This window comes from Phasianus colchicus, chromosome 2, assembly GCF_987193195.1.
Source record: "Phasianus colchicus chromosome 2, bPhaCol1.hap1.1, whole genome shotgun sequence".
Lineage (NCBI taxonomy): Eukaryota > Metazoa > Chordata > Aves > Galliformes > Phasianidae > Phasianus > Phasianus colchicus.
Window position 1 is genome coordinate 28902194 of NC_143437.1, and position 24877 is coordinate 28927070.

Consider the following 24877-nt stretch of genomic DNA (forward strand, 5'->3'; position numbering starts at 1 on the left):
ATTTGCAGAGATGAGAATAACAGGGCTTTCACATCAAGCCCAATATCACATGACAATGGTCACAGTGTAGCAAATTGTCTTTCTACATTTTAAACTTTTACTATTTCAACTGTTATAATGAATTAACAGTTATAACCTGCACAGCAGTATACACTTAGCCTATGAATGTCTCATATAGATGCCATTTTTCCTTAACAGCTTTATGCAGTACTGAGTTAAATAAGTATAGTGGAGTAATTATGCCAAGAACCATTGTAAAATATCAGAAAACTGCTAGGGAAAAAAGAGGATAAGGCATCAAGTTCTAACAGGCTACAGAGAATGTAAAGAATGTAAGAGCATTTGTAAGGCTCTGCTTTTTAATGAAATATGTAGATGTCACAAACTTATTAAAGAACAAGAGATACATACAGTGAGAGGAATGCTTTATAACACTGAAGTGAGCATCACTGCAGCATCATGCTGCAAGCTAAAAAGAAAATCCTGATCGTTAGAATAATTAATGTGCCATGTGAATTCTTGATCTGAATGCTATCAGGATGTTGTCAGTGAGTTATTTTAGACATATAACTGCTGGAAATTTTACACAGTACTGTTCAATTACAAGAGAGAAACACGGTCTTGGCTCCCTAAGAACTTGCAGTATCACCAAACTTGCAGGCAGGCGAGACACTGTCAGTATGTATGAGGGCTGCTCTGGAAGAAATGCCTTGTGAACGTTCATGGAGATGCAGCAGTGGATGTGAGCACAGTGAGTGTTGCTTTTCAGAAGTGAAGACAGTGACTGTGTGTCACCACTGGTGCAGATATTTATCAGCTCAGTATGCAGGTTCTTGTTCATCACTGGCAAAAATGCATAGCTAACAGTGACTATATTGAAAAAAGGTGTTTTGTAGCTGAGAATTTGCTCTATCAAACAGCATTATTGCACTCTTTCTATCTATTGTTTCCATGGAAATAAATAGGAGATATTACTTTCAGAGCAACCTCCATATACGGTTTAAATTACTTCACTCTTAACAATTTGGGATATATGTCTGTGCTGTTATTCATAATATTTTGCATGGAAATGAAATTTTTTACATTCGTTAAGTCCTTGCTTGACCTTTTTTAAGAGTTCTTAAAAATAGCCATGGATGTTTTGAGGACTGTTTCACTGACATTATTCAGTGCTTTGGAAATGAGAGTTAGTAAAATGTGATCATCACATTACCTCTTATCAAGGATGACCTCAGATGAACTTTCTCTCTATGAATAATTTTCTACTTAAATTCAATCAGTTATGGAAGAAAAAAAAAAAAAACAGAATATTAAAAAGCATATGAAAGGTATTTGCAGCATCAAAAGAAGGGGACTGAAGAATGAAAATGGATCTTTGCAGGAGTACAGTTACCAGTACTAGACTTGTCCAGGCTGCCAGATTTATCATCCCTACTTTTGTAGAAAGGATCAAGTGATGTTTATTTGCCACAGGTGGTTTTCTTTTACAAACACACACTAAAGAAATACGTGAGTAGATTAGTTCAGTAGACACTCTGAGAGAAGAACCACCTACTGAATCACCAGCAACATGTCCTTCTGCATGCTGAGCTTCCTTTGGTCTCTCCTCCAAGAAATGACTAAGTTCATTTTTCCTGTCAAAACACTAGGCCAAGATGGAAAGGCCCTATTTTATGCTGGGATGATAGAAATGTGGTATATTAAGTAAAACAAATATTGCGTATTACAAAAGGCAATTATAAATTTTCTTGAAGGAAAACAAAAAATTTAGTCTATTTCTATCCTTTATTTACAGAAATTGCATTCCTCTATGATGAAATATACCAGAGGAAATTTCACATTAAATAATAATAATAATAAAAAAGCTCACTTCCAGCTTTAATTTGAGATCCAGTTATCTGAATATTATAAAAAGGTATTTTCCAAAGCCAGATTTATTGATTTGTTTCCATTCTTCCTACTTGGGCTGTTGTTTGCTTGATATTTGTATGTCTTAATTTAGCTAGATTTAGCTTGTATCAATATTGGATCATACCAGTAGGTACATATATAATTCAAATATTTGCATTCACACGAGGACTGGTGGTAGGACAGAATAATGTAACTTATTCACACCTTATTTTTCTGTTTGAGAGGTTTCTTAATGATGGGGACACGCATGTTCACATAGCACAAATGATGATTGTCAGTATGCATATTATGGGTTTAAATGTTTGATTTCCTCATGAGCAGAAGTTCAAATATTTTGTTTTCGCTTATGATTTTTTTTTTCTGTGCTCTCTTTCTATATAGCTGTATGTTATAAAAAATTGCAATTAACTTATCATATTAAAATTAATAGATTATTATATGAATATTAGCATACTTCATTGTAATAAATTACTATTATATATTTAAAGAAAAACAGTCTTTAGATTGAAATAATATTTATCATCATATCAATTTATTTTCTTTCTAGCATATCTATTAATTGTATTTGAAATGGTTTCTTTTAGACCAAACTCTTTTTGCATGGAAAATATTTTCCATCCTGTTCTACTTACAAAACAAAAAGTAGCCCTGAAGAATTCAGTATTCTATGGTAAACAAAGGTTTTAACTGTTGTGTTTTCTGTATCATTGCATTAAAGGTTTGCTGAAGCTAAATGTCTTGGAGAAAAAATAAATGAAGTGAGAAATAAAATAAGTGAGTACATTTCACTTTCATTTTACATCTATAGCTGATGAAATCACAACATTCACAGGATATATAAAGAGATTTAATTTCTAAAATAGGTGAATCAATATGTTACTAAGATTTCCAAAGAGATAAATTAACTTGTTATTAGTAATAATTTTATGTATCAGTTTTAATCTGAGTAGCGTGAAAATGTGATTATTGCAAATAACGTGATTATTGAAAATAATGTGAAAAACAGATCTGTTCTTTATTTGATAGGAAGTCTTAAATATAGCAAAGGGAGAAGTTAAGATACTGATATTGGATTTCCTGAATTTCCTTGTAGAATAAAAGGGTCCAAAGACCATTGTTCCAAATTTTCATATCTGTGGATGAAGAACTGTATTTTATTTTTAATTTCATATAGCTTTTGTTAGAAGAAGCTTTCTTTGTTTAATTACTCCTCTGCACTTCATACAGATTAATTGGAATGATTAAGAGGAGTCCTGCAGCTTAGTGGGGGAATTCTTTGTTTTTTATTTTAGGGTGCCAGCAGCATATATTTGGCTTCCAATTACAAATTATTCAAAGCCAAAAATCATCTAGAAATATACTGAATGCAAGTGAAGTCTTATCCAATCTTCCTTCCAGCCCTTGATATCTTTCTAGGTAATTTCTGAGTTCTTTTGAGGTCTGACCTCCTTCCCAACTGGCTGTCCAGGCTCTATATCAAATGTGAAACATAGCTTTTGTCTTTGGAGATCAGGTCCATGTTATTTTGTATGTAGACATTCAGGCGTACCAAATCTCTTCAAGATTCAAATATAGACTGTGAGGAAATAACTTTACAGGCAATTCAGCATTGAGGTGTGGCTCCCAGTTTCTATCTCCTTCCTCTGCAGGTGATATCAGCAGACATGGGCAATAACTCATCATCACTTCTTGTCTCATAATAGCATTTGATTGCTGGAAAAGGACAAAAATCTCAAAGCCTTCTTGATGATTACTCTATACTTTCATAATAGTTGTGATTATATTCTGCATGGCAATGAATGGTAACTACAGCCAGATTCTGGTCCAAGTCACTATTAGGTACATCACAATGCCTATTTGGGAATGCTACACAGTGTATTTAAAATTATGTGAGCTACGTGGAAAATTTCAGCCATGATGGCACAGTTTGTTCAAACCTCTGCACAAGGATGTTTTGAAGGGATGCAGAACCAGAGACATCCGTTGCAGAGCCAGTGTTCTGAACACAGGGTTGTTTCTACAAAACAAGGCACATCTGATGAGCCATAAGATCAGGATACAACTTCTCCTCTCCTTCTGTCCTGAAGTTCATAATGTCCTGAATTATTCTTTCTCCTCGGTTTACTCATATGTGATATTTAGCCCAAATGAGTTTTTGGCATAGATTGAGGTAGAGCCAAAGTCAGCATTGGGTGTCAAAATTCTTTCTCTTGCTGAAGATGTAATCCATTTTAGAACAAGCATAGAGAACACCAGCAAGGAGCAGTCACACACTAGCACATAATTCTCAGTGCCAGATGTTGTAATAGTGATGCTTGAGGATAGGAACCTAGCAGCCACCTTACTTGCATCTTGTATTTAAGTAGTCTCTTTTTTTTTTTTTTTTTTAATTTTGGTTGTAAAATGGAAGAAGTCCTTTCATTTAGTTCATACTGTAATCTTTCTGTATGAGCAACAGATTCCATCCATTATATTCAGATTCCATATGAATATGCTGATCTCTGCAGACTATGTAGTGCTTTGTGGATTGTTGTTAAGCACCAATATTTGAGGTTTGAGACTGATCATATCATACAATCTTTCCCTGAATTCTTTCTGTGTAAGGTTATGCTGCATGGAAAATTAGCACTCTGGTTAATATACATAGTGTATTTTATTCAGCTGTTCTCTTCTCATGTCCAGCTTGCTATTAATCATGGTTGTAAATTAATCTGCCTATTAGCACCAATCTAAAAGTTATTAAACCTTTGCATCAAGAACAAAACTTTCTGGCTTACTCAGCTTACCAAATGCAATTGCTTTGGTTAGCATAGTTTAGCAGCCTGAAAAAACATTCATTTGTCATGTTCATAGTATGCATAACATTAAAGATACTAAGTAAGGCTATTTATCTGCCACATTTTTACTGAAAATATGGCAGGAAGAATAAGAGTCCTCTGCAGCCTGCAAATAGATCTTTCATTTACTTGTATTGTTATTTTGGTTTCCTTAAGCATTCCTGTCTGCCTTGTGCACAATCAAGAACAGATCCCATCAATATCAGTTTCTTCAATTTCTAAGCTATATTTAATAGTATAAAACTATGCACCACAGAGGTCATAAAGCACATTTCATGCAGTCTGATTACATTCTGAGATAGTGACAGCAGTTGGCTGTAACTTGTGTGTCATAAATATCTTTTCGTTCTGACTGGAAACGTGTTTTTCAGTACACAGAATAATCTAACCACTTCTCAATTGCATTAGCATTTCAAAAACACGTCAGAAAGTTAAAGCTGGAAAAAGGAATCTGGAATAAGATTTTCGTGGTAGGCTTTTGCTGATGTTATTGCTTGCATAAAAAGATTAAGGAAAACATAGTCTAGATGCAAGCTGGATGTTAAGTGTAGAGTGACTGTAACATAAGAAATGAGACATTGTGGCTAGCGTGCCCCTTCGCTACTATACCACATGTTCCTGGATTCTGCTTCCTTTTATGCTTAACAGCACTGCGGTGAATGTGGATATTTTAGAATTATTTTTATGAAGAACAATATGTGTCTCTCAGATTTTTCATCATGATTACTTTTCATCATGACTTAGAAATAAGAAGGGGAACTTTCTTGTAGGACGGAAGTTTTATTCATCTAATATTCAAATAGATAGACAAATAGACGGAGAGAAAGACAAATAGGAAGAATAAGGGGAAAGTTTTTGTAGCCCAGGTAATTCTAGTGATCCATTTTAGGCACAAATGAGGGAACAGAGAGTTTTGGTGCAAGGATTGAGGAGCAAGAGAGTGAGCATTTTTTTTCAAGGTCAGTATGTATCAGCAGCAAGGGCTTCTTTATAAGCTTAGTCTTATTCATTATGACTAGTATTGTTGAATGAAAAAAGTTGACAATTCGGTTTGTAATGGAAAGCAAAATGTCAGATAGTCAGAAACTCTCTGTGAGGTGAAAGGAATTTGTTAACGTTTAGATTTCCCTTTCTTTCCACAAAATCTAATAAGCTTAAGATGAAATTTGACATACCTAACTTGTGTAAATTAATTTGTGCTAATTAATAAATTCTAAGTAACTTTGGAAATGCTGCCTCTGTCCAATCACTGCAAAGCTCTCATTCAGCAAAGGCACAGGCATCATCCATCACCCTATAGGAAAGGTTCCAGACTGCTGAAGATATCGATAAACAGAATGTAATGGCCAAAAATTGCATGTATGCATTCCAGTTTATGCAGGTCCTTGTTGTTCATGAATAACATCATGGAATGCATAGGGCAGTACTTGAGAAGAAAGTGAGGCAGTGATATAGTATCACCTTGTTAAGGTTAGCAGGAGTTTTATTTTTAGGACACAGTTGTCAACAACAGCTTTTTACATCATTATCAAGAGCATTGTTGATATGAAGGAGAACATCTGAACAAACTGGTAAATATTAAATACCAAGAGAAAGCCCCAAGTGCTCCTTTATGAATCATACAGCAGCGTTGGGGGGCATTAAGCATACTGTTTTCAATGTGGGTTAAAATGATACATTCATTCAGAATCTAGTGACTAAAAATATTGCTCACACACAGGAATGTGCTACACATTAGTTGCATTTAGGATTGGTAAACATTTCCAATTCATCTCTGTAAATGTCTATTTTGGAGTATTTATACCACTATTAGGGTTAGTTTGGTTTTTCTTTTCCTAAGGAAAAAAAAAAGTGTACTAAATGGTATTTAATGCCCAAAGGAAAGGAAAGCAGCTGTTGTTTTTTGTCTGTCCAGAAATCAGCTAATGTTGTTATTGAAGCTGAGAGAGAAAGGGCAAACTCATGTGGGAGTAATAACAGTGTGAGGAAACAGGCACTCTTGGAATTAGAAAGGGTAGGTGGGTGGATTATGTGCACATGATGTTGACGATGTGGCTATACCCACAGGAATGCTGAGATGTTGCACTGCTCTGCCTCGGTTCAAGCTTTGAATTTAGTGCACAAGACCATAGGGTACCAAAACCAATGACAGTGTATAATGAAGTAATGTTCTTGTATTTCAAAGCAAGGTTATAGAAGGATCTTTATCTGATTTCCTTGCAAATTGCTAAAAAAAGAAAGTTGTCCTTACGTATTGCAGTTCATGGAGTGTTACACTGAAATGGTGAGGGGAGAGTGTGAGGACAAGATGTAACAGTGCTCAACTGATTCTTATTCACTGTCTTACACATTGCACTGTTCTTTCTGTGAATGCAAAGTAAATATAAAACCTATTCAGAACATAAATAATGTAGAGCCTGTATTTATGATCAACTTTTCTCTATGTGCAAGACTCTATCCATGTATACATGAAAAGTAACAGTAAGAAACAGGGAATGGGGGCAACTAGGAAGAGAGTAAAAAGGCTTCCTTGTAACAGTAGTAAAGTTTTAGTGTATATGATCATGATTTTATTTTAATTTCATTTAAAATTTATATAAAATTTATTTTAATTTAAAATGAGCAGACAAGTTATAAAAGTTGATAATTAAAATGATGCTATAAAAGAAGACTACTGATGGCAAGATTTTGATTTGAAAAAGGTATGTGATGTCTGATCACAGCTGCTACTTCTGGTCAATTCTGTTCTGTTTCTATTTTCCAGTCTACATTTTTTTCTGTCCAAAAACTTCTAGGTGTTCTTGACTGACAGCACTCTGTTGGCTATTTTGACTATCTTCAAAGTTTTATCTTCTCATGTAGGCATAAATTACTTTCTTTGGGAAGGAGAATCTATTGCTTAAAAATTAGAATATCAAGGATGATTCTAGGAATATTGCGCATATTTTAGGCCGTGATTATATGGATTGAAAGAGTTGAGGGAAGTCATGAATTACTAAAAATCATTTTGTTAACTTCTGCTGAATAAGCATATGTACTTAAGAAAGGTATAATTCTTCTGTTGAAGAAAAGTCCGTTCTTTACATGGAAGCTAAGTTAACTGAATATGCTGTGATAATCTGCTATACAAAAACAAACTCCTTCAAAATCAACGTTACTTTCTTAAAGCTCTATATTGTAAGTAGCATTATCTATTAATTTTATATTAGTATAAACATTCTAAGTGGAGAGACACTTATTCACTGGACATTGTTTCAGCCATGAATGAAGTGAGGCTCTAGTAATGCATTCCATCCTTCATTGTCTTTTTATGGAAATTAACACTGAGACTTCAGAGCTGTTGTTTAGCATAATACACTATTCTAGCTGAATTCCAGAAAGTATCAAGTGTTTACACAGTTTTATATCAGATGTGCATACACAGTGAATTTCACTGAAAATGACTATGGCAGATGAAAAATAGCAGAGTTGGGTTTTTAGGGAACTGACTAGCTCCAAGAAAAAATAAAGAAAACATAAAAAGGCTACATTCCACAAGCAAATCTGTTTCAAATGAGATGCAAGCAGCATATAAGTGAATGAATTCAGTATGAAGATTGAATGAATAGATAACACAATAGTATCATTCCATTCTATTCATTCTTTAGGTAGGTTGGTACGAATTGCTGTTCTTAGCAGAGACCTTAGAAGTCTGTGTAACTTGAAATCTTGAACTCTTTACTGAAGAAAAACTTTAGCTGAGGTCGTGAGCTTGTGTTGTACTAGAGTAAAGGTTGAAAAGACAATTCAGAAAAGTCATGTATTTTGCTTTCTGGTTGTTGGTTTTGGTTGTTGGGTGGTTTTTTTTTTTTTTTTTCAGTTGATATAGGACAATTTGAATTAGATATAGTTGCAATATAAAAACTAAAATAAAATTGTAATGCATATGTCGTCCTTATATTATGAAATATATTGCAGTATATTGAACTTCACTTACAATTTCACCATTAAGGCTGCTCAGCATTTTGCTGGTCTTGAGAACAGTCCATCACTGTGTACTCAGCCAGTCACTTTGGGTCTGCCCTATATTTAAGAGATACAGTGTGGATCACTACTACTGTACAGAAGTATTGCTATTCTGTGCGAACTACAAATACCTGAAGGAAAAAGTTATATGCCAGTTAATTGTTCTTTGTCACAATTTGTCCTCCTGTTTCTTATGCCAAAGTTTCTCAGGGATTTTCAATTATTCTGAGACTGAGAAGAGAAAAAACTGTACATGTGCTGAATAAATTGGCTGAGGTAAAATATGAAAGCGTGTGAATGTAGTGAGTACCTCTCCAAAAAACAAAAAAGAAACAACAAACAACAACAACAACAACAACAAAATAAAAAACAGCTGTAAGTAGGTAGCCATTTTTCTGTTCCTATTTTTTTTGTTTTGTTTCGTTTCCTTTGTTTATCTTTTCATTTTGTCCTCTTGCTCTTAATCCAATCTTAGTGGAAAGAATCATCCCATTCTCTGGTATGTTTTTAACCAATGCCTTTGACACCCATCGTGTTTATCACAAGCATCTGTCATGCTGAATAATTTAAATGAGTGGTTAAATAACACCAAGCTGTGTTGAGCTGGACTGTTGAGAACCTTAGAAATTCTGGACAAATAGCCAAGTTAGTGATCTAGAACAAGCTGAGACAGTTGTTTACCATGAGAAGTACTAGATTTAGAAATATGCATCAGTGAAGATATCCAGCACCAGGATATATATGGAAAAACACAGCTTCAGTACTATTAGTCTCCACGGATTTTGTCTCTTATGAGAAGCTGTCTGCATCTTGCAAATATCTTCTGCCAGACTTAGACTTAGCAGAGTCTGTCCTGTTCTCAGGACACAGCCGTTTTTTCAGAAAAAGGAATACCAGCAGTATTTCTAGCGTACTGAATCTCAAGTGAAACTTTGCTGTTAACTGCTGGAGGATGTCAGTTCTGACTAACACAAGGAATCACATTAACTCAGAAAAATCTGTGGCCATCTGTGAAGGGAAAAAAAAAAAAAATAGGGAAAACAAGCCATAGGGACAAACAGTCCCCCAGCTGTAATTTCCCAACTGGGATGTTATTCAAGGTGGCCCAGTGCCTAAGAAGCCCCAGCCTGTTTCTGATCTCCAGGTCAGTTTCAAAGTAGTTTTGTAATAAACCAGGCGTGTTTATGTGTCCACCAAAAATAGCAGTAGCCGTTAAAGCTGAAGCCATTCGGCATGGTTGACAGAGTCTTCAGATTCTTTCTCCTTAATTTCTTGGCCCAATTGTTTTGCAACATAATGCTGAAAAAACATATTTCCTATGTGTGTTTGTTTTGGATAAATATCTGATCATCATGCCGTTATGACTGCATTTCAGAATCTATTTTTTAAATGTTATATTTTGGTTTTTGGAAATGTGGAATTAAAAACACAGAAAGACAGCTGAGTTTCTGCAGCTTTTATTTCTTAACCACCTTGCCATCATCTGCAGTTTGTTCTTTGTTAGAAATGTGATTTACTTAGCTTTACAGGATGCTACTTATTTTTCCATTTGGTTACAGCTCCTTCCAATTCAATTTATTTCCTTCTCTCCATAATGAAATATCACTTTCCCCTCAGTTACACTAAGGTTTTTTTTCTACTGACATCTAACTATTCAGGCATGATTCCTATGACTGAGTTTAACTGGTGACCTGTAGAGCACAGTATATAAATGTGGTGATCACTCAGTGTCATGCATTTAATCATCTTTCTCAAAGTGCTTTACGGGCAGAAGTGTTGTGCATTTCACACAGGCCTGGCAGATTGCTACAAAGTTTTAGCTCATTGCTAACATCTTGTGACAGACTCAGAGCTGTGATTAGAGTCTCCAGAACCTATTTTCTTGTTCTAGGAGCAGACCCTGCTATGTGCAGGGTCACCAATCACTAGATCAGTCTGCCCAGAGCCACATCCAGCCTGGCCTTGAATGCCTCCAGAGAAGGGGCATCCACAACCTCCTTGGGCAACCTGTTCCAGTGTGAACACCAGTATCTTGTATGATCAGTGTGACATGTCACTGCTATGTGTTTGTTAGTCCTTCATTAGAACGGGATTTGTCTTCCTTGCTATGTCAAATCTGAGGCTAAAAAGAGAATCAAGAAGTCCTAGCAGCTTTCTGGCAGCCTTACTGTTTTCCTGCTTTTCCCAGAAAGAAAAGGTTAGAGGATAGCATCTTCAGTAATGTAAAATTGTCCCTGCAGCAGCACTCAGGAAATTTAAAAAATAAACTTATTTTGGTAGAAACAAGTCTTTTGGTTTCAGGGGGCAATGCATATGTTTACGCCAATTCTAAATATTGTCCATTGTTTCAGCATAGCTTACATATGTTTGTTTTTACTTTCAGACAATAGGCAATGCTCCTGGGTGACAGTGTATAGGCTGAATGTGTGCTTAGAACAAGAAAACATGATTTGTCAAATGACTCATTTAGAAAATACCAAAATGAATGAATTCATTTGAAGAGCTCTATTATGCTCCCCTGATGTGCTATTCTTTAAACAGAGGAACCTTATTAGTGTAACTGACTCCAGGCCTAAGACATTAATGTTTTCTTTGGATCTATGCTGGAATCTACATATGTAGGAAACATTTTCATTTTCTAATTATTACGAATGATGTTCTGTTCTTTAGAAACAGAAGTATGTTCAGGGGAAAAAATTGTGCTCAGGAAGAACCTAAGTAAACACTTTTTACTTAGAGTTTTCACTAGAATAACTAAAACCAAATGGACCAAGCTCATCGGATTTAATCAAGTTATGAACTGCCGTGACTATAAACTTGGAAAAGTACCTCTCAGTAACAGATTTTCTTCTTGTAGTCTGCCTACAGACTGAAAAATCTTAATATTGCTAGAATGATGCTGTGTTTTTACTTTGTTAGGCTGATATGTTCTGATGAAGTCAGTTGAATTTGCTCTTTAAGAGAAAAGAAGTCATAATATTTATCACTATATTATTGTTTTAAGAATATTTCTATAATATTTTTGCACAGAGTTGCCATTGATCATGTCTTTATTTAGTACTGGGTGTTCTGAGACTTTAGGAGTGAAGAGTCAAGATCTCAAAGTCTGAAAATAGTAAACCCATTAGTTTATTCAGAGATGCAGTGTTGAAGAATTATGCCTCTTCACGAGCACTAAACGCAAAAATGTTTTTTCATAGGATCTTGTAATTCATTTTCACATCGGGTCAGCATGGATGCAGCCTTAAAGAATATTTGCACATACATATGTGTACTGAAATACAATAGCTATTTTTTCCCCAATCAACATATTTTTGAATCGTGTAGAACTGTAGAGTGATGTAATTACAGCTGGCTGTGAATGGTGCAGGAGTATAATCAACAGTGCACGGTTGTATTTTATGATGTTCTCATGCACTTTTGTTAAGGCTTGAGGAAAGACTTATTTTCAGAGCTGCTGATCTCATTGTGCAAGTTATATACAGTCAGGTTGCAATTTCAATTGCTGAGCAATTCAAAAGAAGGCCTGGGCTCATCTAGAACACTGATATAACTATAGTACATCTTTACAGAAAGCTATTTAAGGTTCTACTGGGATGTTAATATGCATCTAAAACAAACAAACAAAGAAAAGTAGCTGCTTGGTATAATTATCACAAGTTACAAGCAAGAAAAACAGAAATCATACACCTATTCTCACTCAGATCTTGTCCCCATCTCTTTAAAAACCTGATTTCTTCAAAACATGGCAGCATATCTAAGCAGCTCCAGTGCCATATTTTTCTTATACATATTTTATTTTAAATTGCTGTCATATCTACTGTGTTCCTATTTTAATTTTTTTTTCCTGATGTGTAATTGTCAGAAAACCTGCTGTGGGTAAAATATCTTTCCTTTGAATGTGTTTGTTCATGCTCTAGGTTCTATTTATTTTTAAATTTCCTAAATGTGACCACTTAGAGAGTGGAAAAGTGCAAAGTTGTTTCTCTGGCTTTATATTCCTTGTTCTTTATTTTCACATTATTTTATCAGTAATAATCAAATAACAAACTGTACTTAGTCATATAAATGAACATCCAAAGCACAGATTATACTTTCTTGTCCATATGTCATTTCTTTTCAGCGATGCTTCCTTGGGCCAGCTTAATATTGAATTAATGAATAAATATGCAACAGAGCAACAGTTTCCAGATGTGCATCATTTCTGACTCCTTTCCAGCACATGGAATGAAGATAGATACGCAGAATATTTATAAACTTTGAATAACATCTAAAAGCAGTCTTAGGCATCCAAGGTATAGCTTAAAGGAAATTTAGGCAACTAGATTCAGGAGAGCTATCCAGAAAATTAGAGTTTTAGTCCAGTTCAATTCCTGCAATGCAAACCACCTTTGCTATAGTGCATACAGGAGTACTACTTTTGTTGGCTGAGCTGACCGTTCAGCAACCTATCTTCTACTCACTGAGAATCCAGAAATCATTTGACCTTCTACTGAAGTGTCCTGGAGAGTACTTCTTGATAAACATCCATGTTTAGTTTAAAATGTTTGGCAGCACTGAGTTTGACTTTAAAAAATAAAAATAAAAATAAAAGATGGGTAGTGACAGCCAACTTTGGGATGATAGTATAAAGTTCTGAGTATTTGTTTCTAAATTCAGAAAGCATTCAAGTTCTGAATTCCAGTTTCAAGATTTTGAGCTGCATTCCAGAGTATTTAGTGTTTGTTGTTGGTTAGCCTAGATATCCCAGTATTGTGTATGCAAACTGTTATGAATTTATGTGCACTAGTCACTTCCCTTATTGCTTCCTATAGAGAAGAATTCTCTGCCTTTGGGTAAATGGGCACTGAGGTACATTATATCAGTCCCCACATTTAGATGAGTGAGACTTGGACTCAGCAATTCAGACCTAAAGAGCCAAAGGCAGTCTGCAGTAAAAGGAAGAGAAAGGTCAAAAATGCTATATCAGAAAAAAAAATGAACACAGTTTCTGAACAGTTTTGCTGTATAACACTACCAAACTATTTCTTTGTGTGTACCAACTGGGAGATAAAAAAGGCTGCTGAAAAAAAAAACCTGTTTGATAAAGGGCATTATGGAAATGCAGACCAAATAATGAAGAGTTACAGAGGTGATCATCAATGAGAAGTGAGAAGCACTCATCTTAGTTAAGAAAAAAAAAAGTGACATAATCTAGCCAAAACTAACACAAGAAATGGAGAGAGCAGGGAGTTAATACACAGGATAGAATTGAATACATAGAAATGTGAACAGAATTTAGAGGACCACTGAGTAGCTTAAGAAACAAACAGTGCAGAGTTATCCTACAGTATGTGACAGAGAAGGCTGTTTCATAAGATTTCATGATTTAATCATGCTTGAAGGAATTTGAAGTGTTGACATAAACTGTTACTTTCTTTGCTGAGTTTTGCAAGGAAAAGAATTTCCCATATTCTACATCATAGTCAAATGTATACATTTGAGTCCGTGATACATAAATTTGAAAGAATTAGAGTGTATTAGGAAAAGTGTATGTTTCCAAATGTATTTGCTCATATGCTGAGTGTGAACTGTGGTTTGAAACTACAGATTTGACATGAAAGTTGGAGTTGAGCATCCAACTCTCAACCTGTTGTCTTTTCAAGGTTCTCTGACTGATGAATTCTACAAGATATCATCAGCTACCTTGCTGGCATTTCACACATTCCAATTAACTTGAAAATGTTGAAAATTGTCATTAAATATATTCTTGTGCTGAGATGCCAGACTGTACTGGAATACCCACGGCGCAGGCAGCTGCTTGCTTCTACCTGCTCTTTTGTGGGGGCAGAAACCTTTGACAGCATCTGTGGAGAGGACGAGAAGGGAGATAGGAAAGGAGAAAGGGGAGCCAGTTAAATCTTAGATTGCTGGATATGTTTCTTCAGTGAACAAAAGGTAGAAATCCACTACAGCAGGTAATACTTTACAATATATTACTCATGTATTATCATTAATATACTTTTATTGTTGATGAGGTCTGTGTTTTGTACCTTGAAAAATATCTTGGCTATAATCAGGAGATTGATTGAGCGTTGCAATCATAGTTCTCCTTTTATGATGCCTCAGAGAACTTTCTGAAAGCTAGGACTTGTCATTTTACATGGGGATTTGGCCAGCCCTGTATCCCAAAACAGATCACTTACATCAGAAACAGTGTTGAGTCAGATTACAGATTGTTTTGTCTCCCCAAGTTGTCCTTATAGAGTCTTTTGACCCATTTTTTTCAACACACCAGGACAAAGATTATATAGAAGAGTCAGAATTTGCCCTAGATGTTTCTTTGTATCAGAGAAAGGCTGAGCAGTTTGCCTGCTCTTGGTGTGGTGGGATGCTGAGGTACAACAGTATTTTTTTTTTCTTCTATTACTTTTATGACATATACTTACTATTATACGTTGTGGGGTCATAAAATTTCAGCACCCAATTTTCAAAAGTATCTGGTACATCTGATAAGATGTCCCATAACTATCTGCATTTGAAGTTTCCATCTTCAAGAAATTACTCCATTCAAGTACCTTCATTTAAGTTTAATGTCTCCTAGTTCAGTGTCTGATTAGAAATAAGATACTTTAGAAATCCTTTGTAAACTGTTGAAACTCCAGCCTCAAGCTCAGTTGAAAGTCGTTCCCTACAAGACTTAAGGAAGTTATGTTATGAAATTTATGAGTACTCTGCCTCTAAAACCTACCTTACTAACGCTAAATATGAACTTCAATATGTGCTTATTCAGCAAGACTCCTCTTCCTCAAATGGGTGCACACAACTTTGTAAATCAAATGCAGTCAATTCAGAGGTGTAGTAGGTTTTCATAGCTGGCTAGCAGCTGGGTCCAACTGCATATGTAGGGGCACTGCATTACAAACCGTGAAGCTGCTTACTTCCACAAGCCAAGAGACAGTGCAGCGCTTGTTTATATCTTTTGGCTTATTTTATCCTGATGATGTCCAAACCACTTAGAGATTTTCACATGTGCATGTGAAAAGGGCAGATAAGTTTGACAGAAAATTAAACCCCATTGCATTTCAGCTTGTCCTCAGACATCAGAGGGGCTGGGGCTGAGCTTATATTCTGAGTGATGCCCAATTTAGCACTATAAATCTGGCTACGTTCAATATATGGCTCAGGAAAGCGAGAGTGTTTATTGGTTCCAGTAGTATCATCAAGTCCCCACCCTGTAGGATGATCGTGAGGTTTGGCTATGGGACTTCCACCCTACTCCGCATTCTATTATGTTGGTTTTTTTCTTATTGTCAGTATACCATACTCCCCTGGTGTTTGCTAACAGCTGAGATCTCAGGTCACATTACTTAGGGAACCATCATGGAAGAGATTATCCACCATACTCCACTCTGGAGTATGTCTGCCTTTAAAGTGGTAGACATTTCAATAGGTCATCTCTGGTAAATATTCCACATAATCCACCCTGAGACTATAGTCACTCAAACTTCACAATATTTAGAAGGAATTGGGGAGGTCACATGCCATCTATTAGGATTAGAGCTCAAGGGGCTCTCAGGCTGTTTGCTATTTATTGGATAAGATGATTGATTCACAGTTACAGTATTTAGCAGAATCATCTTATCAGTCCTGAGCAAGAACTTAAGATTAACAGCCAGGCCAAAGGAGGAAATTGGACAGGAGGGAGCATACCATCGCACCAGGATAGCCACTAGATAGAGAAAGAGAAATGCTCTCTTTATCAGTCTAACTACTCTAGAGCAACATGCGGAAAATCTCAAAACATTCCTCTGTCAGCATGGTTTTGTCATGGGTGAAAGTTGTGTTAACATTTCAGCTAGCAAGTCAGCTGTAGCTCTGTTCTGCACTGTGCCTTGAAAACATAACCTCAGTTGTATTAACCAGTTGTGATTTTTGGAGACTCTAAACATAGATCTAATGCTTAGATCATAAAGCATAATTAAAAACTCAGTATGCCCTGGAAGGTGAGTTCCAGAAATGGGAGGTTTCCTGAAGAATTAAGAGGATGTTCTGTTAGATATTTTAAATTAAAACAAAAAAGATTCAAAGATGAAAAAAGAAAGAGATGCTGTCTCCACTCTAAGCTGTGAAGATTTCAGGATCTAGAAGATGGAATGACTTCAGCTAAACATAGATTGGAAAATGCGGTAAAAAAATAGCAAAATATTAAGAAATAACAGTAGATGAGAGACTGTTGACAAAGGCTCAAGCCTGTCAAATACAAAGTCAAAAAATACTCTGCGTAAAGATAAGGGTCAGTCCACAATATTAACTGCAAATATTCTCAAAGAGAGGAAGTGTGGATTGTATGTGTACTCCTAGCTTGTCCAGTATTCTTTAAGTTGGCAGCCTTTGAAGCCTTAGAATAGTATTATATAGAACATCTGATTAAACATATGAGAAGTTTTAAAACCTGTAATGTGGACTCAAGTGAAGCCAGAAAAATGTACGCTTTTAAATCAATTTTTTTTTTAATTGCAACATATTCATTTTTGTATTGGCTTGAAATATATAGAGTACTGTCAAAGCATTCACTGTCTGAAATAAACTGGAAGATAGTTCTAGATCCTGGAAATGGTCTGGGGTAACACAAAGACAGAAAGTTACGGGAGAGCTTCTCTATTCAAGTTACTGATTCTGTTATTGATTAGTATAATTGGATACTTCTCTCTGCTTTATATCATTCCTAATTAGACTTCTCTATTCCATTTTGTCTTCTCCATTTTACCTCTTTGCTTTTGTCTCTTGTCACAAAGCTGAAATTCTGTGTTGCTAGTTCATCTCTTTTCCATACCTCGGGATGGTACCATGTGTCCAGAAACACAGTCCAAAACCAACAGATTTATCACAGCCTAAATGACAGCTGGCTGCATGCTGAGTAAGTTCTTAAATTCACAAAAACTACATTTTTGCCAAAACATGCGATGTTGCAGCATTGAATATTTTATTGGGATTGTTATCTCCAAAAGAAGAATGACTCCACTGGAAAAAATATATATATATATTTAATATTAACTTCAGACATCCTTTTAGCTTCTTATTTGGTGAAAATTCAGAAAACATATTTAGCCATATGTTGAGAGATATTCCCAAGTATAAATCCAATTTTGCAGAGGATATTTAAGCATTATGTTGTCCACAAATTTACACTGTTGGAATCAGAAGAATGTTTTTTTTTAAATGAGAGTGTTATTCTTCATATTTATTTGGGTAAATATTTGTATATATGAAGGTTGTAGAACTGGCAGTACTAAAGACTGAAATCTTCCATTTGTTTACACGGGAAGATCTGTGCAGGCAAAGGGATTTGAATCATCCCCTAATTGTGTCACTTATGAACTTCAGACTTTGCACTGGGATGATGATGTTCTCATAGAAAGAAAAGTAGAGCAGGTCAGGAACATTCATTCTTCCCCACAAATATTTGTAGTGAAAACAGAGCAAGATTAGTCTAATCAAAAACATAGACAGAAAATGTTAACTTTTTGTTAACATAAGTAAGCGTTTCTATGTGAAAACTAGAGGGCTTTTTTTTTTTTCCCCCCCAGAGGAAATCTAAATAAACAGTGAAATTTCAAATTAGATTAAAATCAACTGAAAGATTAAATTCTACCTGCCTAAGTAGCTTTATGGAATTATAGTCAGGTGCCTCGTGGTACCTTCTCACCTTCTGAGTAGGATTTCAGTTTAGGCTACTTTTCCCAAAATAGAATAACTGTTCCTCCTCAGGAACTTTTCTGTGAAATGAGTTCAGTTTATGCTGCCCTGAATAAGAAGTTTGGATTATTTGAATCAGATAAATGTCAGCTTTCTATTCCTATGGAACAAAAAGAAAATTATCTTGCTATAAGAATGGCAAGATTAGATTTTTATTTTCCTAGACGAAGAACTTCTCTTTGGGTCCTCTCTGACTGTAGGTGGTCTTGTTTGTTCATGAGGCCATAGGATTTAAGGACAAGATGTCTTTCAGTGTTATGGTCCCTGTCATGGATGGAGCAGAAGTGTATGAAGGCTAGAAGAAAAGGAGGGAGGAGCGTTTGGGGCATTACATGCTGCTGGCTCACTATAATAGCTTGCAATAAAATTAGGGTTCCTGCATCCTCTGTGCTGTCTGTCCCAGCTGTACTGGCAAATTATAGGTGATTAAAAGTGAAGCTTCTTGGCTGCTATCATTTTAAAAACAGCTCTTATATTCTTCTATTTCCACATATTTGTACTGACGGCATTAATATCACGTATTGACATGACAGAGAACTTCACATATAAGTCATTTTCAGCTGGCTTTTAATAAATATCATATTTTACCTACTTATAACTCCTTTTCTAATAACTCCTGTTTTGTAACTCCTCTTTTTTTCCTAAATGTCAGTGACAATGTATTTTGCAGCTCATAATGCATGAGAAAGGGATGTATTAAGCTGGTAGATAAAGATACATGTGTGATAGTGAATACATGACTTTTTGAGGAACCTAAGCTAAGATCAATCCAGTGAGATAAATCACAAGATTGCTGCAGATTGGTTCATAACCATCCATATAGAGTAACCTTGCTGTGGATATTAATTTCCAGAATCAAAAAAAATAATTTGAGGGAAAAAAATTGTATGTTTAATGTCCTTTCACTGAATATTGACTTCAACCGAGTTGCTCTATAAATCTTTCAAAGCACAAATTCCATAAGTTTGGATCTTTCAAATAGGCTTAATCTGTAAAAATGTAATCCAGTTTTGTGGGTTTTAAAATTTATTTCTAATATTTTGTTTGTTTGTGATAGCTTTAAACAGGGAATAATTCTCTGGTTTCAGTAGAAATAATTGAAAACAATATAACTTAATTATATTGTCAGCAAAACGGAAATCCACAGTATCATTTTTATAGACAAAGAGTAGGTAGGGTTTTAATGGTTTTGTTTTTGTATTTTGTGTTGTATTTTTTCATAAGACATCCAAAACAACATGACTTAATTGTTACATTGTTGTGTACTGAATACAGTACCTATTCCACAGTGCTTCTAAATATCGAAGAAATATTCTCTTATTTCTCTGACATTAATTAGCCATAATTCTTTAGTATTTATACAGCAGTTTGATCCTCATGACCTGTGAATTTAAATGTTCTTTTTTTCATTTTCCATATAAACATTTGACAGCTTTTAATAACTTAATTTGTTCTGAAAATATTTTACTTCAGAATACATACTAATATGATATAAATAGTAATCAATCTGGAGAAAAAAACATTAATCCTGCAAGGATTTTTTTTCTTTTTTTTTTTTCCTTTCATTTTCTCTTTTTTTTTTTTTTTTTTCCTATCCCTAGTATCCAGATGTACAGATTGGTAGAGACAATGAATAAGTCTCAAAAATTTGAGAGAGATAATCCATCCTCGCACAGAACACAAATACTGCTGAAATTGCACATTTAGGGTTATGTTTTTCCTCTATCAGTTCCATTAATATCAATGAATAATGGCTTCCCATGTGGTAATCTAATTATGGTTTGAAATAACTGGTGAACTGGACCGCTGTCATAGATCAAGGAGGAAATAAATTATAGGAGGGTAAAAGTAAAATGTAGGGGCATGAGATCCTAACTGGGAATAATGAAATTAAGTCAAGTTTCAATTGAACACTTGTGACATCTGCACAGTGAGTTCTGTTGAGTAGTGGAACTTGCAGAAGCTCTAGCACATGGGATATTTAAAACAGAGTTGGACAAACATGAAGAAAAAAAGACTGTAGAGAACCAATTTTTCACTGGCAATGAGGTGGACTGGATGATCTAATATCTCATTTCCACTCTTAGCGTCTACAAGTCTGTTTGAAAAAATACTTGGAATTCTGTATGTTTTCTAGCCTCACTTGGACTTCTTTTGTATCTAGCAGCAGGAGCTCATTGTCCTGTGAATGTGCTTGACAGTAAATAGCTTCATTTTCAGTCTTTCTTATTGTGCAAAGCTAAATTTTAGGATATGTGGGGCCAAATTTTGGCCCTAATCTTGAATACCTGCTTACTTGCAACAGCAAAGAGAGCTCAGAAAACTACTTGTCCTATGGATCACAAGATCCTTAAACTGGCCAACTGCACATGAAATTTCTGATGGTGGGAAATAAGTGATGACTTCATTATTTTTTTTACATTTTAAAACTAACTATTTGCATTTTGTTTCTTTTGCAGACCATCTGAAAGGAGAGGTAACACGGAGACATATTCAAAGAGCTGCTCTAGGTAAGACAGAAACACTCAGAAGCAACAAATTATCTGCCCGCGCTTAATCTGATTGTTGAGCAGACTGTATTTTTTCAACAGTTCATGTCATGATATTCCTATATTCCATAACATAAAGGATGCAGACTTTTTGAATTTTACCAGAGATTTGGCTCAAAAGGCATCTGATTTTATGTATGGTGAGGAAAATTATGCAAAGTTTATTTGTTTCATATTGGATTTGCTATTACTTTCTGGTTTTTGTTTTTGTTTTGCCTTACTTGTAAAAACAATCTCTTTAGGTTGACTCAGAAAGAAACAGAGAGGTCTAAGATCATAGAATGATAGAATAGCTTGGGGTAGAAGGAACATCAAGGGTCATCAATTTCCAACCCCGTGCCACAGACAGGATATTTGCATTTAAATTTTTTTGTGCTTTCTAATGACTCTTTGTTTCCCATCAGTTGATTTGTGCTGAAGCTGAGCTTCTAGTTAGGCATGTTGCCACAATCAACCTAACATCCTTTTAAACTTTCTTTATTCCAATCGGTACTGAAAGCATATACTGGTCGTTTCTTTCACATCCAGTTATAGAAGTTGAAAAGTTATTCCTTGCAGCTTCTGTTGACACAGCTGTGAAGCTAAAAATGTCTATGCAAGTTGTTCACATACGTGTAAAGTTATCCAAATTTGGCTTAAGATGCTTTAGGTGGACTTCTTGGGTTTTGTACTGAAAATAGCCCAGTAGTGACTGTATGAGAATTCCACTTTTGGGACAGTAAACTGTAGAAAAATGTGATCAAATTCTGCTGGGGGCAATAACAAGGTAAGCCCACTTCACCTAGATCCTGGGCTCACTGTTGAAGCTTGTCTAGGCCTCTCTGGATGGCATCCCGTCCTCAAGGTCTTATACATCTTGTATAGTAATTTCTTAATATGCAGGCATTTGTGTTGCAAATGCTATTTTGATTAACTGTCTAACCTGGTTTTCATAGAATAGGTAAGCATAATTTTTTCATGTCCTTAGGAAATGACAGAGTAATGACCCTACTAGCTTTTCACCTTGTAAATATTCTCTTATATTCTCCTAGCATATTCCACAATGGTGCAGGAACCCATGTGCTTTTTGCATTTGTTTTGAGCATTGCTCTCTACTTACCATCACAAAGTCTGGACTGCGCTAAGTGTTTTCCATACTTTTGTTTCTCCTTAATTAGTCATTATTTTAAATATTCTGGGAATTGTGACAGTATTTATTATATGAAATGGGGAAATATTGTCCGCCTTTTGGACGAATGTTTCTCCAAGGAGTAACAAGTGTCAAGTCTCCCAGAGACTTTCTTGATGACTAGAAAGTGATCAAGATATTTTTAAATAAAAGCAGCCTGGTAAAAAGGATAATTGAGAGCCTGTTGAAATTCCAAAATGAAATAAAACACACCATTGTTTCAATTAGGAGCCAAGTAAACATCTTCCAGCTGCTTTTTTTTTTTTTTTCTTAACTTAGATCATCTTATGGTTAAAACTCTGTAAGAAGTTATTCTACTTGGATTTTGAAGAGTGTAGATCTGTTTCCCCTATGGCTATGTTTAAGATGTGAGTTTCTCATTCACTGAAGGATAACTCCACTAGTTAGGCCATCCTTCTTAGCTCTCTCTTATAAAACACCATATGCTGTTAACAGAGGATGAAAATGGATAGGGAGTTTTGTTGGAGGTAAGGATGTGCTCCATTTTTTTTATTACAAAACCAGAAACATTGAATAATTTATGTAAAATTATAAGGATTCACTCTCAGCGTCACTTTAGTCTTCATTAATGATTAGAATGGCTTATTATGCAAATATTTTATTCAGTAAGATCTTTCAGAATAACTGTCAGTCTGAAAGGGCAGGAAATAGTATGACTGAGTTAAAAATTATGATCTTTTTTTCTCACTCCTTTCCTTGTCTTTCTTCTGCTCTTTATTTCCTTTTCTAACTTCTCATTCATCTCCTCTTTCACTTTTTTTAAATCCTCCTGCCTTCGTTTTATTTCATTTTTCCATTCCTCTCAATTTCTATTTTCCTTCAACTTTTTCTCTCCACAATATCATTTACTTTTGAATTTTTCCTCTTCAAGGTCTTGTATGATTCTTCCCCCTATCTTTTCACTTCCTTTGCACGGTCAACTGCATTTTTGGGCAGTATTTGAAATTAAATAATTTGTATAGAACTGAAATACTGACTGAGCAAAAACACTGGGTCACCAGCATGCTTCTGGGTGGAAAAGATGGCAGAAAATGTCAGAAAGAAAGACATCTCCTGGGTTTGCAATTTCTTACAATGTAAGTGCATATTTTTTAGGAAGCCATTAGCTTAAGATGCTTTGAACTAGCATTTCAGTAAAACACTATTCTGGTTTTACTTCAATTAAATGTGATTTCAAATAGACAGGCTAATGTAACATTATTTACCAACAGAGGGGAAAAAATGAATCCTAAACTGAAGTCATCTGATGAACCAGGAAAATCTATGGCATATTGTACTGGGAAAATACTCCTGTGGGAATGCAGTCATCCTGGTAGAGCCACAGTTTTTGTCTATTCAGCTGCACCTCAAGTGGAGGCCTCTATTGGGTCAGCACAAGTTAGGAACTTTCATAACATGCACCCCATTTATATGCCCACATCAACAGAAATGTTTAGCAAATCTGCAAGTCACACAGCTGTTCTGTCAGCTTCACACAGATCCTGCAAACTTTATACAGAAATTTCAGGAATCTGAAGCACTTGCTAAATCAAGGTGAACTGATGCAGCATCTTTAGCACCACTAAATCAAGGTGAAATGATGCAGCATCTCTAGCACCACGTGCCTTTTTTTTTCTGTGCAATGTCATTGTTTCGTGTACAGCTGTCCAGAAAAAATTATATCTGACATGATTAAAGATGGCAAACATGGATCTACAAAAGGAATCTGCATCTTCTGTAAGAATTTCAGCATAAAGGCCCAGTTTTATCAACATTTTACTTGGCAAAAAGTCTTATCAAGTTTATAACTTCACCTTTAGAAGTAATATTTTGTATTTCTTCTGATTTTCAAAAATATGTTCCCAAGTTCTTTTCAGACAAAACTGACTTTGAAACAAACAAACAAACAAACAAAAACCCCTATTCCTCATGAAAAGTAAGGTGACTAAGTGTGTCAAAAATAACAGCTGTGTTTCAATTCCAGAAAAATGTATGCCAGTATTTGATTTGTTATAAAGTTGCAAATGCCTGAGAGCAAGAATTTGGGGATCTGTTGTTCTTACATTCAGATTTGCAACACATATTTGTTTCAAGCAAATGTAGAGAGCTTTCTCTTGATCTCTGGTCCCTCAATAGCCTTTTCTATATAATCTTTTCCTACATTTCCAAAGCTACATACCTGTTCTTAGGATATTAGCATTAATTTATGCTGTTGTTCCTGCGTGTTACGTGCATCTCTGTATTGTGCTTCATTTTGCTTCCTCACCTTTCTTCAGTAAGAACTGAAAGAACAGCATTATTATTATTGTAGGTTGGACTAGATGATCCTTCAGGGTCCCTTCCAATCCCTGACATTCTCTGATTCTGTGATTATCAGTAGAATAAGTAGTACTAGGAACTGCTGCTCCTACTTCTCCCAGATGAGTTCCAGTCCATGCCACTAGAAAGGTTGTGTGACCATGGTTTCTCTCTTAAGTATATAAGGGATACTTAGGAATTGTACAAAGTGTCCTTCTGCAATAAAAGCACAGCAGCCTGCAGACCACTGAAAACATTTAACGAGGCTAATAATTAATAACTGTCATGAATTCATCTTCTGTGATTTCTGTGAATGGAAAGCACAGAGAACTTCCAAACTGCTGGCTTGTGTCAGAGTTAATCTCTTATTT

The 24877-nt window shown here is 35.3% G+C and overlaps 1 protein-coding gene across 4 annotated transcripts in view; it reads left to right on the forward strand.

The window, feature by feature from the left end:
* KIF6 (kinesin family member 6) overlaps window positions 1-24877 on the forward strand; it is a 141187-nt gene that overhangs the window by 90834 nt on the left and 25476 nt on the right. For all 4 annotated transcript variants that reach the window (XM_090135205.1, XM_090135206.1, XM_031594268.2 and 1 more), the window contains 2 exons: window positions 2630-2685; window positions 20951-21001. In XM_090135205.1, the coding sequence (XP_089991331.1) occupies window positions 2630-2685; window positions 20951-21001 (107 nt within the window). The remainder of the gene's footprint in view (window positions 1-2629; window positions 2686-20950; window positions 21002-24877) is intronic.